This window comes from Trachurus trachurus (genome assembly GCF_905171665.1).
Source record: "Trachurus trachurus genome assembly, chromosome: 16".
Taxonomy (NCBI): Eukaryota; Metazoa; Chordata; class Actinopteri; order Carangiformes; family Carangidae; genus Trachurus; species Trachurus trachurus.
Genome location: NC_139902.1, coordinates 15,426,045 through 15,445,231, shown reverse-complemented (window position 1 = coordinate 15,445,231; position 19,187 = coordinate 15,426,045). Strand labels below are relative to the sequence as shown.

The 19,187-nt window shown below is 40.5% G+C and overlaps 1 protein-coding gene across 2 annotated transcripts in view; it reads left to right on the top strand.

The window, feature by feature from the left end:
- The window catches only part of ptprub (protein tyrosine phosphatase receptor type Ub), a 155,095-nt gene that overhangs the window by 134,512 nt on the left and 1,396 nt on the right, over window positions 1-19,187 (top strand). For both annotated transcript variants that reach the window (XM_083989894.1, XM_083989893.1), the window contains 10 exons: window positions 1-77; window positions 4,745-4,781; window positions 5,688-5,785; window positions 8,025-8,141; window positions 9,124-9,278; window positions 10,013-10,148; window positions 10,879-11,028; window positions 12,681-12,995; window positions 15,873-15,998; window positions 17,917-18,074. In XM_083989894.1, the coding sequence (XP_083846020.1) occupies window positions 1-77; window positions 4,745-4,781; window positions 5,688-5,785; window positions 8,025-8,141; window positions 9,124-9,278; window positions 10,013-10,148; window positions 10,879-11,028; window positions 12,681-12,995; window positions 15,873-15,998; window positions 17,917-18,074 (1,369 nt within the window). The remainder of the gene's footprint in view (window positions 78-4,744; window positions 4,782-5,687; window positions 5,786-8,024; window positions 8,142-9,123; window positions 9,279-10,012; window positions 10,149-10,878; window positions 11,029-12,680; window positions 12,996-15,872; window positions 15,999-17,916; window positions 18,075-19,187) is intronic.

Here is a 19,187-nt window from a genome sequence, read left to right as displayed (position 1 = left end):
ATGACCGCCACAGAGTGAAGCTCCACCCTCTCCTGGGAGACCCCAACTCAGACTACATCAACGCTAACTACATTGATGTGAGTCTAATCTTGTAGTTCTGCCACTGTCTGACATGGGATCCAAAAAATCAGTCTCTGCTGAGACTCACACCCTGCAAAGCCACTGTCCATCTCTATCATTCCTGTAAGCCCACCAGTCTGCTGGCCCACTTTCACCTGGAAGCTTTCATCCAATCAAACACCCTGCCTGGCGGTGTTTTGCCAGATGCCAGGGTTGTCAATTGAAGCACCGAATCCCTGACCCAGACCAACCCTGCTATCACTTTTATTAAAACAGCGTGGAATAAATGCATTTAATGCCTTGCAGAGGAGATGAACCTTTCTGTAAGATGCCACAAATCCCCCTAAATTAAATAGACATGATTGATGTTATTCAATCTCTGGATGGGCTGGGAGGAGATGATCCTTTCCACTGTTCACCTTAACTGTCTGCCACACATGCAGTGCCACAGTAACATTCTCACTGATCATATGAAATACATGTATATGTTGCTAATGTGTTTCACACAGTCTCATTCATGTGTGCTTTCATTCATAAAAAGGAGAGGAGGCTGTGTTTACAGAAAGTCGTAGAAGCAGAAGTTAGTAACAAAAGAAATCAACCCAGCTTTTGAAAAAAAAAATGCAATTTTACTAGCAGAAATAGTGTAGACAGAAACTTGTATTTTGGTTCCCCTGGTGAATTTGCTGTCATAGTCCTCAGTTGTTGCTTGTCATTTGAGTTATGTCAAGGGAAGTCTGGCAACCTGATATGATTTCTTTATCTCATAAGATTTATTTTGCATGCCTCTCATTGGGACTACTGTAAAGTAAATACGGCACTCTGTGAGAAGATGAGACAGGCTGATGTACTCTCACTGCTGCTTGAGGTTGATAAGAGATCGAGAGATCATGTCTCAGTCAAAGTGTTTTTAAAGAATATATTTGAGTAATAACTCATACCGTCCTTTTCTATTGAGAAAAAAATGACCTGGTGCATAAGTTGTCTTGATTTTGGTTGGATTCCTCCTTTAGTACAAAATTGTATCATCAAAATGCTTGACACCACAGGGCTTTTTCCCTCTCCTTTATGCCTCTGTAGAGAATGGCTAGCAGCAGAGAAGCTTTTAGAGAGTTCATTACGATGAGAGGGCATTAAAAACCTGGCCTGCTGTTAGGACTGTAGTTACTGTGAGGGTCTCCATTAGCGTTAGGGGCACAGAGGTGTAGGCATTAGAGGGAAAACACCACTCAGCAGCCACTACGGTGTTGGTGTCAGGGATGTTACACCCTGACAAGGCGACCCGGTGAGCTGAATAGTAACTGCGTGGCCACGTTTGGGCATATTTTGGACAGTCTGTGATTATTTCACCAGAGGTTAAATGGAAAAGTTTTCCTGCCTCTGGAACATTATTCGGCTCTCAAAACAGAGGTGGGAAAGTGCAAGCTCTCTATCGCCTTGTTCTCTGTCACTTTATGTCTGAGTTTTTGCCTGCCTGCGGAGTGTGTTGCTTGAAGAAGTGCACAACTTTGCATATGTTTGACAGCTTGCACAGCAGCTCGGTGCGTCACTGCTGTTGCTAATTTACATTACGTCTGAATCTAGAGCAACAGGGCATTACTGACAAGTGTAGCATGGCCACACAACCAACCAAGGACACACAAAAACATTGTCACACACAGTTACACTGCTAATAAGTTTTGTCTGCTGTAGCTAATGTAAAAGCATTTGCCATCGTACTTAAAAATTATTTCTCTCAGTCACACTCTAACTCTTAACTAACCGGGTCCAAAACACACAGAAAGTTAAGCCTGCTTAGTTTTTGTTCTTTTGTGTGATGGATTACTACATATTGGTGTTTGTCCAGTTTGGCATGGGAGATCAGCTCTAAATACTACAGTGTCCGTACCCATGAGCCTTTGTTGCTATGGAAAAGAAGCCAGTGAACCAGAATAGAAAACGCTTTGTCACTGAACAAAACATGATGTCATAGCCGCTGATTTAATCTGAAATTGACCCAGAATACAGAGATTAATTTAGTTAAACTGCACATTGTATTGTCAATTGTCTCAACGCCATAATCTCAAGCTTCGCCCGCCGACAAAGGCACATTTAACAGTATTTAAGATGGCTAATTGGATATATCTTACTGAAATGCACCATGGGACATGTAGCTTTATGAACTTCCTGCCACCGAAGTCGTTATGTTAAAAAAAGGCTGGGATCCTTAACTAGATATTTTGTAATGCGGTTTCCTACTGATCCACGCTGCAGCAGTGCTCCAATCCAAAGTAACACTGGAAAAGATGAATGGGACTTTTAATTACAGACCCAGGGTTGCCTGAAATAGCTCGTCCCACTTCACAGCTCTATCAGAGTTTAACAACATTCAAATCAAAGCAGACAGTTGTGGGGTTGTTTGCTTGTTGTGAGGCCACTGTCAATCAAATCTGATCAAACAACACCCTCATAACCCTGATGGAAGCAAGCCTTTTCTTCTTAAAAAAAAAAACCCTTCTAACTCAACTGGAGCATTGTAAAATAAAACCAATAGCAATAATCCATTTTTACAACAATGGCTCCTAGTTATTTATCATAGAAGTGCTCCAACATATTAGAAACACACATATGCAGGCACACACACTTCTTCCCATCTATCTGTAACCATAACTCCTATTTACTAAAAAGCTTCTTTCATTAACTAGCCTATATGTCTTCTTTTTCTACTCCCCTTCCCACTTCCTCGACCTTGGACCCTGTAGATTCGGATTAACAGGGAAGTAAGTACTTCACTGCTCGTTCTTCTGCCTGCCATCGCTCTGTTTTTGCTCTTCCCCCCCTCCTCTCTTCCCACTTCCCTCTGCTCTTTACTCTCTCCTCTATCCACAAATGCTCAGAGGTCAGTGTCTCAGATCTGTGCACATTTAAGGACTCTGCTGCCTTTGTTAGTTCACAGGAGTGGCCAAAGCTCAAAAAGTTTAGTTGGTCTGCCAACAGTCTGAAGTGGAGGAGTGGTAGCATTCATGCTGATAGCGTTTGGTTAGGGCCCGAGGAATTGTGGATAGTAGGCCTCACAGCACTGGTCATCCATCTCCATTTCAAACATGTCCCCGTGTATCTGACTGGATGCAATTAAAAGTTTAGCAATCCAGCAACGTGGACGGACTCTACATATTAGGGAAGATGCCCTCTGCGAAAATATGAAAACTGTTATCGATGTGGATTGCCCCATCACACTGATTGGATGAGAGCTGGTGGGTTTGGGAGTTTATTCAGATTATTCCTGACCTGCCTTCTCCACTCCGCAGAGTCATGCAAGGTAATTGGGGCATCAATTATCCTTCCAGCTGCTCCTCTCAAAATGACAACACTCAGTGAGCCGCAGCGTCCATGTGGCTTTACAGGAGATGTTTTCATAGACTCTCAGAACAGGTGTCTCACTCACCTGGTAGGGTGACAGAAGCAGTACTTGTTTTCAGGAGGACTTCCTTTGAACAGTTAGCTTGTCTTTCAAGTCCCTCAGGTGGTCTTTGTCATGTTTATTTCCCTCAAAGCTGTAGAGGCATCTCATTGTTCATTCATTATCATCCCATACTCACTGTATGAAAATGTCTGTCATCTTTATCAGTGGCTGTCACATCCTTTGATATAAAGGATCTTATATCTTATATCGGTAACACTTTCCAATAAGGGTCCCTTAATTAACATTAGTTAGTAGTACATTATTAAGCATTAATATATAAACTAATGTGTTAATTAATGATGAGTAATGAATACATAATGATAACTGATTACATTATTCAATTATTATTACTTAATAATTTATTAACTAACTTTGAGTAGTAAACATTAATTAACTGCTTACTAATAGGCTACATTAATTAATGTGTTTCCTAATCATAAGTAATACATAATAATGATTGTTAATATAGCTGTAAACAGTTAATTAATGCTTAATAATGTACTAACTAACGTTAATTAAGGGACCCTTATTGTAAAGTGTTACCCTTATAGCGTATACAGTATTACACTGTACATACAAGAGTTTGCTCCAGTAGACTGTGTATGTTGGTGATGATATCATGCATTTATGCGAAACGTGTGTACGATTCTTCCACTTGACAAGAATTTGTTAGTTTTTTATTCTTTATGGAAAAATGTGGTTTGAGTTTGTTAATTCATCACCTAGATATTGGTTCTTAAATGAAAATTGATTTGTTTTTTATGGGACAGCACTCTGAGCGAGAGTTTGATTAATAAGTCGGACACCTGAAATTGAAGAGCATGCGCTTTTTGTTTCTTTATCATATCTTTATTAACCTGTCACATAGTTTCAGCTATTGTTCAGTCAGCTCGCTCGGCTAACTACAGAAATGACTTTTTCTGAGATTCATCAGTTTGTCAGGATGCAGTATTTACCATGTGTTGCCCCTGCCGCTCCAAACTCTCTGTGGAGTTTTTAAGGGCAAAGAAAAAAACATGGTCTCTCGAGTGAGCAATAAGTCAGACAGTGCGTGGAAATTACACCGGAAATGTTATTCACAAATGCAGAGATTGGGTCAGTAAGAGAGCAGAATGCAGAGGGGAAGGGGAATAAAAAAAAAAGAGAAGAAGACAGGGTTGAGACAGAGAGATACCCTCCCATACAGCTGTGCCTGAGGCGCAGATGGCTTACTCAGCATGTCATCCCTCTTCTCTCTTTCAGGGCTACCATCGATCCAACCACTTCATCGCCACTCAGGGTGAGTATCACAGCAAGGCTATAGTATGTGTTTGTGTGTGTGCGTGGACTCAGGATGCTGAGGATGGTGTAATAAATTGAAGATGATCCAGCCAATGAGCCCGCTCATGCACAGTCCCTTGGCAAATCCAAAGTTGACGGTGTGACTACCAATCTGTGAAGGCTGTGCTAGTGATGTCACTGAATTAACCATGAGAGGAGGTGAATAATTAAACACGTTGATTACACCTTCTCAATCTCTCTGACGTGCGGAGCGCCGAGTTTATTGTCAGAGAGCAAACCAGTAGTTCACCCACTGATGCTCAAATACAAAGCTGCTTCTGATGGAGAGCTCCAGTCTGTACAGTATGTGTGTGTGAGTGTTTAAAATTGTCCTCCATCGTTTCTATACCCTGGGGAGTGTCAGATTCCAGGGAGCCCCCTTCACAAAGTCACTGAAGGTCTGCTCATCTGCTTATCTTGCACCAGCAACCCCCTCTATCCCCCTGTAAGGGAGATGGAGAGTGGCAGATGAAACCTGCCAAGAAATAACAAAAAAAAAAAAAAAATGTCAGCAGTGTTTTCGTTTTCGTCAATCCAAGCATTTATTTCCTGTGATCCCCCCTTTTTTTTTTTTGAAGTTGTACCTCAGCTGGCAGTGAGTGACTGATGGTCCTGTGAGCTTTCATCATAAGCTGCTGCTGTTGTTTTGTCACCCATCGTCCCTTCTCTCCTGTCTGGAGTTCCCAATAACTCTATTGACGGACAATCTTGAGAGATCAGTAGCCTGGTGTCTGAGGAAGGACACATAGGTCACAATAATACGGGGTTTCATGGCAGCAAGGACTCCCTTATTGAGAGGACAAGCTTAGATGCAGCCATTTATGTGTCTTTCTGTTATTTTTTTTGTCCCTTCTCTTTCCACTAGGACCCAAGCAGGAGACTCTGTACGATTTTTGGAGGATGGTGTGGCAGGAGAATTGTTTCAGCATCGTTATGATCACTAAGCTGGTGGAGGTTGGCAGGGTAAGTGATGTGCACCATCTTCCCCACCCCCACTTCCTCCCCGTCCTGTCACCACCCAGTCCTAAGACACATATGGAAACATTTTAGTGTCCATTCGAAAAGCTTTTATGTGTTTTATAAACATAGATCTTGGTTTTCAGTTGTCATGCTACTCTAACCTTGCCATTGTAGCTTCATGTTTCGGGCACAGACATGAGACACTATTCCCTGAACTCTCTGCACCACATTAGGAATTCTCAAAAGCTCAAATGTTTTATGCACGTTCCTGTGCAATATTGTTTGTTTTTCCATTGAAAATACTCTTTTCAAGTATTGCTATGTGTGTTATCCCTTGTTTGTCCATCATCATCAAACAGCAACGGTGTGTTGCGAAACCTGCGTCATAACGGTGTCATTATAGAGTCCATAAAATGTGCTATAAAATACTTGTGGCGTAGATAAACATACCCTAAGCCACATTATATAGGTGTGATGTTCTTATATTCCCTGTATGGCTACACAGCTTTAATGGCCAGGCTGCAGTAGAACCATTATTTTCCACCTCACATAAGTACCTGAAGCATATGAATTTTGCTCGAAGTGCTCCATCCTTTTCAGCCTCAACAGGAGAAACATATTACCTCAGTGGATGGTTAAAATGACACCATTTTTCTAGCAGTGGCCCTACATCCAATTTGGTTCTCCATCCTAACAATTCAGGGAACAGTCAACAAATGAGGACTGGTCTGTGTGGCTGAATCCAAATAAAACCCCCATTAAATAAAAAAAATTACCTCCTTTGTGCCTGATGCTGGTGAAAAAAGATTGCTGCCCTCCTGTTCATTATGCTTCTCGCCATTATGTGATTATTGTGTTTTCCTTTTCTTTGCCCTCCAAGATGAAATATCTGCAGAGAGGCAGGTTGTTTTTGTTCCTCTGCAGCATCTGAGGTGTAACCATTCTCAGTTTTCAACTTAATAACTAAATTTCACATCAGTACTTCTTTGCTCTAGTTAAACTAACAATTGAAGTCCTTAATATTTTTTTCTAATCATAATCACTGACTGTAAATTGTAATGACACAGGTTTTGCTGTTAAATGAATTGTTAAAACTAATCTTGTAAAATGCAACAAGACTGTATTTACTCTGACTATAATCCCTAAAATTCAAATAGAATAAAAGGTCTTCCGTACAAAACCAAACAGGTCCAAGGAATGATGTGAAGATGTCACTAATGGTGCTTTTCACACCTTTGTACACATGTAGTTTGGTTCATTTGATCCAAACCAACGTGGAAAAAAGATAATTAGCTGTGTTTCAATGCAGGGACTGCGTCCTTCAAAAGATGGGTTTGAAGGCAGATTGTGTCATGGTGGCACAACACGTCTGTCCCATTTTGAGGACTTCACAAAGAGCTGTGAGATTAATTCTTTGTTCCTCAGCCAATGAATTATCCAAATGGTGGATCATTCAAAGCAAAAGTTATCCTATGATTCATTGCATGCTGGTGATTAATCACCATTGTGGATGACTTACATGGTCATTTTAGCAAAATTAGAGTATTGCAGACCACGCAAATAAAACAGTGGCTGAGGATGAATGGGAATCCTCCATAGCCTAGCTACAGTAGACCATCTCATTCTGATTTCGCCTTCGTGGTTTCTGATGGTTACAAAGACCATGTTTTTATCGACCTTCGAACCTGGCAGTCATTCTGATTCACAGTGAGTGTTGCAGTTGCATAATAGTATCAAATATTATCTGCATAAATACACATAGTTGACGGGATCACAGCGACTTAAGCACTTCACCAACCTTGTTTAATAGCAGTGAATGGACTCGTAACACATTTCATACAAATACTGTATCTGGCCTATTCTTTTCAGAAGCACAGCATATATGTACAGGGTACTGTATGTATGTATGTGTACATATATACACACACACACACACATATACAGTACAGTATATGCTTCTGTCAACAAAAGGGGAGGAATAAAAATGATTACTCTTGAGGACCTATAATGTTCAATTCAGTTTGACCTTTTTTATTAGGTTGAGGCTATCCTACGTATCAGAGGGTGTAGGAGGTTAGAGTATACTGCATTTTGAAAAACAAGGTTGAAACTGTTGAGAATCAACCTTCGCAACACTCTTTCAAACTGTTTAATTCATGTTTCACCTTCTGCAGTTTTGCAGGTATTTTCCAGGGATATCAACCTGAGGTTTCACTACGCTGCTTCATTATTTTTCAAACAGGTGAAATGCTGTAAATACTGGCCTGACGATAGCGAGATGTACGGTGACATTAAAATTACTCTGCTCAAGACGGAGACACTGGCTGAATACACAGTTCGTACCTTTGCCTTGGAGAGGGTAAGTTTAACTAAGACTGATATTTTGCCTGACCTTGGTTTGCATTTGTTACGTAATTCACAGGTGTTTAAGGGTAGAAAGCAGTATGCAGTGCTGTGTTACTTTAAATTTCTTTCTGTCTCTTTCTGTGAATTATTGATGAATATAAGTTAGCTGCGTTTTTCTGTTACCTGGTAGAGCAAAAATTAAAATTAGATGCAGTATTAATGGAAGGGATTAGATACTTGGCAGGACTTAGTGCTGATGGGCTTGAGGTGCACATGTTAAATTTAGAGGAATTAACACCAGTAGCTCTGTGAGTGCCCCCGCCGTCTTTCCAATATAGCTGTTGCAGCGTTGTGCCCCTAAAGGCCTCCATCCTGTCAATCTCTCAGGGGATCTTTCTTTGGATAGGCTCAGAGCCACACCAGAATGACAGTGGCACAAACACAGCATTATCATCACACTGTCACCAACGCTCTCCATGGGCACACGCTGCTGCTTATTTAAATCGGCACAAATTTGGGAGCTGGTGACAGCTTGTTTTTTCCATAGCTCCCTTTTTCCTTTCTTTTTTAGATATCTGTCCTCAACAAATCTTTGCTTTGCGTGGCTTTACTTTGTCATCTCTGTACAGAGACAGAAATTGCTGTGCGACTGCAGCAGCCTCCCAGCAGAGAGGAGAAACCTCCCAGTCCTCCCTGAGCTCTGAGAGCCTCAATAATTCCTCTGTATGTGTCTGTCACACTGTAGCTGCTACTAGCATGTGATGCCCAGAGGCCTAACTGTCCTAGAAGACCTAACTCCCAACATAAATAATGTCCCAATTGTCCTCACATTGAACCGAAAAATCTGCCACATCTCTCATGGCGGTTGGGAATAAACGGGAGCGAGTCCTGGATAAAATAATTTCCTGTAGGCTACAATGGTTAGGATGCAATCCATATAAATTGGTGTTTTACATGTGATGCTAATGTTTAGCCTACTGTGTTTGTGTTGACAGAGAGGATACTCAACCAAGCACGAGGTGCGTCAGTTCCATTTCACATCCTGGCCTGAACACGGTGTGCCCTATCACGCCACTGGACTGCTGGCCTTTATACGAAGAGTGAAAGCCTCTACACCCCCTGATGCTGGCCCTGTGGTGGTCCACTGCAGGTAATGTGATGATGCTTAGCAACTGTTGTAACCATAGTGTTAAAAAAAACATTGCAATTCAATTTCAAAAGAACAGTAACATGAAATAAAAAGAAATGACCAAAAGGGATAGATTTGAGCAGCACAACAACTTTTTGTTAGCCTTTCTAGCTAGGCTAATACTAGCCTGCTTGTCCTGAAAAAATAAAAATGAAACAAAAGCTACTTATAACAAAGCTGGAGGGATAAGCCACCTCTCTTTTACTGTCTTGTTTTACAAAGGCATGTCTGTTTTAATTTGTAATCTTGCATTCAACATTTTCGAATTCAAAGAAAGCGTTTAAGAAAAGAAACAATCTGATGCCAAACAGAGACAATACAGTGTATGACACACTGCCCTTCATGCTAACCTACAGTATAACTTCTGATTAATTTCATTTTGAAAAAACACATTCAATTGTAAAGCTTCTTTTGACTCGGAGCAAAGTTCCAAGGACTTTGTAGCCTAGCTTGCCCATTTGGCTCCCAGCACTATTGCTGGCTTTGTAGATTCACATAGAAATTAGTCACATGACCCTTGTACACTGTAATAGTCTTCAAGATCTCCATTTGATTTTGAATCCTGTAGTCCCAATAACTTGTGCTCCTGAGCAGACCATGGAGCAGACACACTTTATTCTCAGAACCATAGCAGAAACTTGAAAATGTAAAACTATGCTGCATGATCGCTCATAAAAGATCTTCCTTTCTTCCAGCGTGGGGGCGGGCCGCACTGGCTGCTACATCGTGCTGGATGTCATGTTGGACATGGCCGAGTGTGAGGGTGTCGTTGATATCTACAACTGTGTCAAAACCCTCTGCTCACGACGCATCAACATGATCCAGACAGAGGTCAGGTTAATTGCATTGCTAGGAAACCACTTCACCTTCAAACTAAGTCTTATTTCTTATATTTTCCTTCAGGGGGTTATATCAGTGGACATAATAACATAACCTCTGCACTCTTCTGGAGAACCTCTGAAGAGAGAGGTTTTAAAGCATTTGTTTTTCCCTCCTGTTGTTCGGAAACTCAAAGAGCAAGGGGGGGTGTATTATCATACTTCCCCTTTGGGACATTTGTAAAGGTCATTGCAATAGTTTTAATGAAAAGACTCACATTGTCTCTCAGTGTGTGCTTCATAGGCATGGAGGCTGTTCTTTAGATGTGAAGATAATTTGCATATTCTCCCCTTATTATGTAAATCCAACACTTAGCTGTTTATTACATTTGTTGCAGGGGTGCACTAATTAAATGCACACTGCATGTGTTTGTTTACTAAGGAAATATTTATTTATTCCCCAACAGCTTTGATACACTACCAACATTATGGCACATGTTTAATTCAGAACAAGGCAGGTTATGAAAAATCTCTGCTGTTATTCATACTGTTTGATTATTTATTTACATCTACATATGTTCATGAGAGTTCTGCAAAGTGCTGTTTATAATCTTCCTCCCTCCTTTATAATGTCTGTGGACCTGTTTGCAACCATGCAACACCATGACATGTCACCTGAGACCCACCAGAGTACTGTGTGCAAATACATAGCACTTAATTATATAACCTGTTGTCCCTTTCAGGAGCAGTATATCTTTATCCACGATGCCATTCTGGAGGCCTGTCTGTGCGGAGAGACGGCCATCCTGGTGAACGAGTTCGCCGTCACCTACAAAGAGATGCTGCGAGTTGATTCCCAGAGTAATTCCTCTCAGCTACGGGAAGAGTTCCAGGTCAGTCCTGTGCTGGACAGACATACAGCAGCACCTGATCAATTTTAAAGCACAGTTTAATTTTGTTGAAATGTGCAGCCATTAAACAATGAAACACGCAAACTCATATTCTAAATTGCACAGCCCACACACAGTAATTTGCATTCATAATGCAGTTTATTTAACATCATCAACAAAACTTCAATTACCTTAATGGAACCTGGTACCTGTAGCACTTCAGCTGCTTCAGTTAAAATGTAGAAACAATAATATTACTTCTAGTTATACAAGTATTCCTTTTAGCTGTAGTGCTACTACTACTAATGCTACCACAGTACGTTTCTTGATGGTTACACAGAAAAGAGCTTTGTGCATGTGAAACACTATTGGTACCATTATCAAGCTTACTACTGACACCACTACAGAAACCTGTGAACAGTTTGGGTTTTCTTTATATTGTACTGTATATTGAATTTGTATTGTGTGTGCTGTGTGGTTGCCCATTTAAGTTAAAACAGTCTGTTTGGTATTCACACAGTTGCATAAACAGATGGCTACATCTGCTCTGTTGTGGAAATATCTTTTATAGCACAAACATTTTAAAATCAACAGTGTGTAGAAAGGAATAGAATAATGGATACGCATCCTCTTGTGTGTGTGTGTGTGTGTGTGTGTGTGTGTGTGTGTGTGTGTGTCTGCAGGATGATGTTAGTTCCCCTTTTTTTGATTCTGTGTGACCGTCATTGAAACCCTGCCTAGTTTGTAGGAATGTGGTCTCAGAACATTTCATTAGATGTTGATTAGGAGAGAAGAGAGCCAGCTGTGTTCCCACATGCTTTACCTGCTTTATCCACCTCCCTCTGCTGCAGCGCTCAGCCAGCAGCCGCATTGATTCCAGGTTTAGCATTTCAAAGTAATACTGGAAATGGCTCATGCTCCTCTGTTAATTTTACACAGTTTTATCCTTGTATACTACATAGGAATTGTGATCGATGTATTGCTTTGGATTAGGGGGTGGTACTGCAGGGTTCGGGGAGCGACACAAACTTGATTTTTTTCATAAAGGAAAATGTTAGATGCCTCTCTTTGATCTTGTAAACTTATCCATCTGACATTGTTGTTGAAAGCCGCTCCACCGCACAACGAGCTCCGTGTTTGCTTTTTACTCTGTCATCCAACAGACAGCAAACAGTAAACTGGTAGCACTGAGATCAGCAAGTCACAGATCTATTATTGATGTGGTGTATTAATCATTCAAATATTTTTTCAAATTGTCTAATGTAATTACAGCTAAATGAACAGAGAGTTCATCAAAGAAAATCGCTATGCAATATTTCCTTTTGAGTTTTTAAACTTGATTACATTCCCTTTTATTATGCGGTTGGCCTAATTTATGCTTTATTCTTTTAAATCAGTTTGTCAGCATTATGTTCCGAGTATTAAAGATTCTTTCAATTAACATTATTGGATTCTTGTCTCCTCTCTATTCTCAGTCTTTTCTGCATCAGTTTGATTCACTATTTTTTTCTTCCTTCTCCTCCTCGCTAACATCTCTGACTCTTCTGCTGACTGTCTCACCACTCCTCACACCCTCTATCTTTTAAACGCTCTGTTCAATTTAATGTTGTCTTCTCGTCACTCTCATCTCACCTCTTAAACATTTCCATTTGCAGACACTCAACTCTGTGACTCCCCACTTGGATGTGGAAGAGTGCAGTATTGCTCTGTTGCCCAGAAACCGAGAGAAGAACCGCAGCATGGATGTCCTCCCGCCTGATCGCGCCCTAGCCTTCCTGGTTACGACGGAAGGGGAGAGCAACAATTACATCAACGCTGCTCTTGCTGACAGCTTCCATCGGCAGGCCGCTTTCATCGTGACCCCGCACCCTCTGCCCGGCACCACGGCAGACTTCTGGAGGCTGGTGTTTGACTACGGTTGCACGGCCGTGGTCATGCTCAACCAACTCAACCAGTCAAACTCCGCCTGGGTAAGGTCGAGTGTTATGTGCTGTTTTATTGCCATTGATTTGTTGACACTACAAGGAAAATATACTTGACAAAATGTTTGAGTTCCCTCACAGAGGAGTCGCTGTTTGCTGTGCAAGTTTTCACTCACAGTCTCGAGGTTATCTGAACTTTACTTGAGACTTTTTTGACATACCCTCCCCTCGCTGCTTCTGTATCTTACTCTGCTTGGGATTAGTTCCTTCGTGCCATTTTGTATGGCTTTGATCCCTGACCACATTGATCTCAAGGCATGACTAGATAACACCCGCCCCAGTTTTTCCTTCCCCTCCTCAAGTTACATCTCTGGAGAATAGGTTTGCCTTACCCTCCAGCCACATCTCAGGGTTCTTTTTGTTGGCGTCCCACTTTTTCTCATGAGCATATGTCTGTCTCTGTGCTGCAAATATTCCCTGTTAACACTTTTAATAATAGCAATTATAATGACTGGAAACATAACACTATATTTGAGACAAGTACAAGAATTAAAACATAATGTAACACTAAACAGCAAATGATTAAAAGAATGTCACAAATACATTTTCAATTTTTATGATTTCAAAGCATTTGCTATTCTGAGCTCCTATGAGAACTAAGCTCAAGATGGAGCTGGAAATTGAGGACTTAAAGGCTCTTCTAGATAATCAGGTGCCATACAGAAGAAGGATTTAAAAGTAAGCAATAGATCTTAAAGTCTGTTCGACAATGTGAAATGTAATAACTCCTCTGAAAACATTTTCTTATTAAGACAGAAAAATGATTACAGCAATCAATGAAACATGTATCAATTTAAAGAATGTAAAATAGTCATTAAACAAAAAGAATGATGTATTTGTCCAAAAGAGGACTTAACAAGCCTGCTGTAGGAATGTGGAAATCCAGACTAAGACTGATCAAACTGTCTCAGATTTTTAGCAAAACATTTTATATCACACTATTTAAGAGCCAAAAGCTGGCACAACTTGATTACAGACATTTTGAGCCAATAATTAAGATCTCCTTATTGTTGGAGTTAGGCTGAACAAGCTTGGCAGCTATCCAGCCCTCAATTGTAGATAAACAGTTGTTCAGAAATGACAGTGTTGAATGCTGAATAATTCAATGATTTTGGGACAGGTGCAACTGGGTATCATCACTGCTGTAATGGAAATGCTGTCTAACAAGATAGCCTGAGGAGAACACGGAAAGAAAAAATAAGATTGGATCCAAAATAGATCCTTGTGGGACACCACACAGGGACACTGGGGAAGTCTTTTGTTGTCAAACACAACAAAAATTTGCAAATAAAACCACCTGCAGACAGTCTTATCTCAAATATTAAATAAGCATATTTTTATGTATAATAAATTATGCACAGTGTCATAGATCAGGAATACGAGAACTGAGCATTCAATCCATCATTTTAAGGACAATTTGCAATACTTATGCATAGTCTCATATTAGCTTGTATTTATGTGTATAGAATTAATATGTGTGTGGATAAGAAGTGAATCAGAGAAATTACCTGTAAAAAGCCAGAGAAAGATTTGCATAAATGCAACATTTACAAGCTTTGTCGAGTCAAACTTCAAATATTAATCATCTGAAATATGCATTACATTGTATCACATCCTTGAAAATGAAGAGCTTACTTTGAATTATGAATCTTTTTTTCCTTTTTCATCCAAGGGCTAACTTAGATTGTTGTATAATCAGTACATGATAGTTTTTTTCTTCTTCTAACTAATAGCAGTGACACTGCGACTGGTGGTTCTAAACTAAAGAGTCCATTGTATTGTCTTTTAAGTTGTCCGTAAAGATGACACTTTTTGAGAAAGGAAATGTTTAAACTAAAAATGTAAACTACCTTCATCACAGAGAGATTAGATGCAGTTATTTGTGCAGTATGACCTGCATTTTGAAGTTGAAGAAGGTGTGAGTCATCAGTGGTGAAGAGAACAGAACAAAACTGAAGCAATTTGAAACTTGCAGTTTACTGCATAATAACTCTAAATAGAGACGTAACCACTCAAGGCTTGTTCAAATGATCCCCACCTATTATACTGTATTAGTCGAAATAGGCCCAGGTGTTATTCTCTGTGGCTCCACTTATTCATCACTCTTTATCAAATTTAAGAAATTAGCTTGAAGCATATAAACAGCTGAGTAATGCTGGTTTTCACTGAAATTAATTACTGCCTAGCTCTATGGTCAAGTGGATCCTACCAAAACATATTTGTCAAAATCAGTTAATCATGAACTTGGCCTTGTACATTCTCAAGAGGCTTCCATGTGCTTCTATGATGGCTTTTTTGAATACTTTCTTGAAAGACCTTTTGTAGTCTGTTAACAACAGCAACAAATAAATAAATTAAATTTTGGGTACCCCTGTTGAATCCTACTTTCATTCCATCGCCCTTAAAATGTTTTTCATCCAAGTGCAATTGAGTCACTTTTGTATCTCTCACCCAAAAATCAAGTTAAAGCCAACTTGAAGTTGTTCATTGCAAGATCTTGTTTTGAACTCTGTTGTAGATTTTATTTGTAGCACTGGAGCACTCTGTCTCCCTCTTGTTGTAGTGTCTCAAAGCACATTATGTCTCTTCCTCCCTACTCTGCTTATTTCCCCACATGAGCACTTATTATTACTTATTGCTGTTATTATAGTCCTTGTATTAACACTACATGCACCAAGACCCTCTTCTGCTCACTCACACACACTTGCTTAATAATTTCATCTTTTGATTTTGTTTAATTTCTTTAATCTTTGATGATCAAAACCTTTAAAAGCAAAGGCAACAACTCCTGAAGAATGCATTAGTTCAAGCAGTGTACATGCCATATTTCATCACTGACAAACAACCCCCCCATTCTACCTGCAGCCGTGTGTGCAGTACTGGCCAGAGCCTGGTTTACAGCAGTATGGGCCCATGGAGGTGGAGTTTCTGTCCATGTCAGCAGACGAGGATGTCATTACTCGTCTGTTTCGGGTCAAGAACGTCACACGGGTGAGTCATTTCGGTGCCAAAAAACCCTGCTCAAGACATGTTTTCCACTCAGTGATATTTCACAAATGCTAACTTGAACCTCATTAGAAATGCATTAACTGTGCTCCTCGCTGGTAATTCAGGTGTGACATTTTACCTAAAGTACATTTAGAGCTGCCACCTGTAATGTGCATCTAAAGAGCTGACACAAGTCCTCAAAGTCAAAGTAGCACAGGCTTGGCTGTAAAATTGCCCTGTACCTGAGACCTTCAGATGATGATCTGAATTTCTTCAGAATGGTTCATTTGATTCTGGATGTGTGGCTTTGCATCATTATCTGCCTGTGTTGCTTTCTTTTGCATACACAACATAACTTCTTTCAGAGTAAGCCTCATGGGACACAGGAGGTTGTTCAATAAATACGCTCTAAAATATTATCTGGAGATTTGTGCTGAAAACAATGGCAAATCAGTAAAAGCCTAACTCATAGAATGTGTCATGTAGTACTACAAAGACAATGTTTTGATATTCAGCAGACCAGAAAATTGAACCAGAGCCACCAGTTTTTCCATAAGATACTCCTATAAGAATGATCAAGTAATAGCAACTTTCTATGTAAAATGTAAGAGGAGCCCATTGACATGCATGCAATAAAGGTCAGTCTCTCCCTTTTTCAATTTCGTCTTGTCATTACTTAGATAGGCGTCTTCCTTCCCTATCTTGGTGCCACTTGGCATACTAAAGAGGGGATTTTCATCATAATGCATGTCATATTTTCAGTAGCAAGATACAGTTTTCAGGTGGCAAATAAGACTCCATTTGATTTGTTCATTAAACATGCTGCACTCTGCACACATCTGCACTCTTCTTAAAAAGCAGAAAATCAGGCAGAACTTATGAAATATGTGACAAAAAAGGTTCAGAGTGGTCTGTCATGCTACAGGGAGCAGAGGTGGTCTTAGAGTGTATAGAAATATATATACTGTTTCCAAGTGCGTGTGTGTATGTATGAATCAGTTATTCTCACTTGACATACATCACATATTGTGCTGATTTCTGTGTGTGTATGCATGCAGGTATGATTTTATGCCAGGAATTTGCATAAGCACATGCAAGTATTCTGCTCAGGATCACTGTCAACCAATTATTAAAGAAATCTGTATGCAAGGCATTTTTTTGCAAGGCTGCCATTATGAACGGCATGACAGGCAATGCCCAGAACTTCCTTAGTTGATTGGCATCCTCACTTCCTCTGTCGACTGCCCTTGTCATTCCCCTTTCTACCTATGGCACCCTTTTTTTTGTACTCAGTGTACAGCACTGTCAAGGAGAGGGCAACTTAACACAGCATGGGTGGAATAAAATCACACAGAAGTAACACACATACACATCCTCTTCTATGTGCTCCACTCAGTGAATTAGTGTGTCTTTTTTTCTGTATGTGACAATGATGTACAAGGGTAGGGAGTAAAAGTCGAAGGAAGTGCATTGTAAGCATATGTATGTGTGGTTGGGAAAGTTGGACAAAAAAAAGTACATTGTGTAAATCCCACCTCCGCTGAGGCAGTTCCTCCATACATCGTTGGTGTCTTTGCCAGCTCAATTTGCATGACTTACACTTCTCCACTGGTCCTTAAGTATTAGGTTAGATTGTACAGGACAAGGTTATGAACACACAGGGACCTCTCACACACAGCCTGGGCCCCACTTACACCTGCAAACCCATATATCTCAAAGTCAGTCTGCTGAGCGAGCACAGCTGAGAGTGCCAGTGCGCAGCCAGGGGAGCACTCAAACACGGGTGTTAACTGGTGCATGTAGAAATACTAAAACAAACAGAAAGTGTAATTCACAGACAAGCGACAGCACGTGCATGTACACCCACACAGCACAGTATACACATATTCCATGTGTTTTATGTTTTCTCTTACATCCCCAGCTCCAAGAGGGCCAGCTGGTGGTGTGTCAGTTCCAGTTCCTGCGCTGGTCGGCATATCGTGATGTTCCCGACTCCAAGAAGGCTTTCCTAAATCTGCTTGCTCAAGTGCACAAGTGGCAAAGAGAGTGTGGAGAGGGACGCACTGCTGTCCACTGCCTGTGAGTAATTTCTAAGTACAAAGCAAAAGTAAATTCAGTATCTGCCTGAAAACCTCTGAGTTTGTGAAATAATGTTGTTAAAGACTGACAATTAAAAGTGCATTTAAAAACAAAAGCTTATTCACAGAGGAGAGCATCACAAAAATGTCTGTTAAAAATCTAGTAAATCATGAACTCGTCTGTTTGATGATGACACAGAGATTGTGTCGTGTCTCCTCTCTGTGGCGTCCTGTGTGGTTTGGTGCAATGAGATATAGTGCAAAGTATTTTTCCGTGACAGTACTTTGTAATGTAGAAAATCAAATTGTGGTGTAATGTGCTTTTCTGTGGTGTAGTGCAGTGTGTGGTGTTGTGTGCTCCTCTGTTGTCCTAAGCCCCTGGAGCGCACACCCGTTGATGAATATGAATGGGCCGTCCAGCTCATTGCCAACCCGTCACACGTTCATCCCCACCGCCCCCGTCCAAAAGCACATCAGTCAGCGCTGTCACACAGTGTTACCCACGACAACCAGGGAAGAGATTATGGAGATCAAATCAATTATGGCTTAATACGGAATGCGATGGTTCTCACTACAGTAAATCCAGGACTGCCAAAGCACTGACGACGATTGATTACCTTAATATTGCTTGTATACGCTGCAGAGGCCTCTTTGCCCACCTTTGCTGCATTTGTCTCTGGAGAGAGGAAGTGGATTGTCCTCCAGTAGTTTATTGATATTGCCTTTCATTTATGATGACCAAGACAATATTTCCGAGGAAATTTCACTGTGCTGTTGTTTCTCAATTTTCTCTTCCTTAAAGCTTTTCTCATGTATCTATTTTTGTATCACGATGTTGTGAACAAAAACAGGGTTATCAGATTACACATATTCTGCCCTGCTTATACTTTATTATAGTCTTCCAGGACCCACTTAAACAGACTACAGTAGATGCCCCATTCCCCCTGGAGCGGGACATATATTCACATGTAATGCAATTGTATACACTATACATCCACAGTGGATGTTCTGTCAAATGTACAATATTATAGGATTTCAACCAGTAAAACCACATCTGGTTTGCGTCACACTTACAGTCAAGGTCCAAACATGAGCCACATCTAATGGTAGGCCA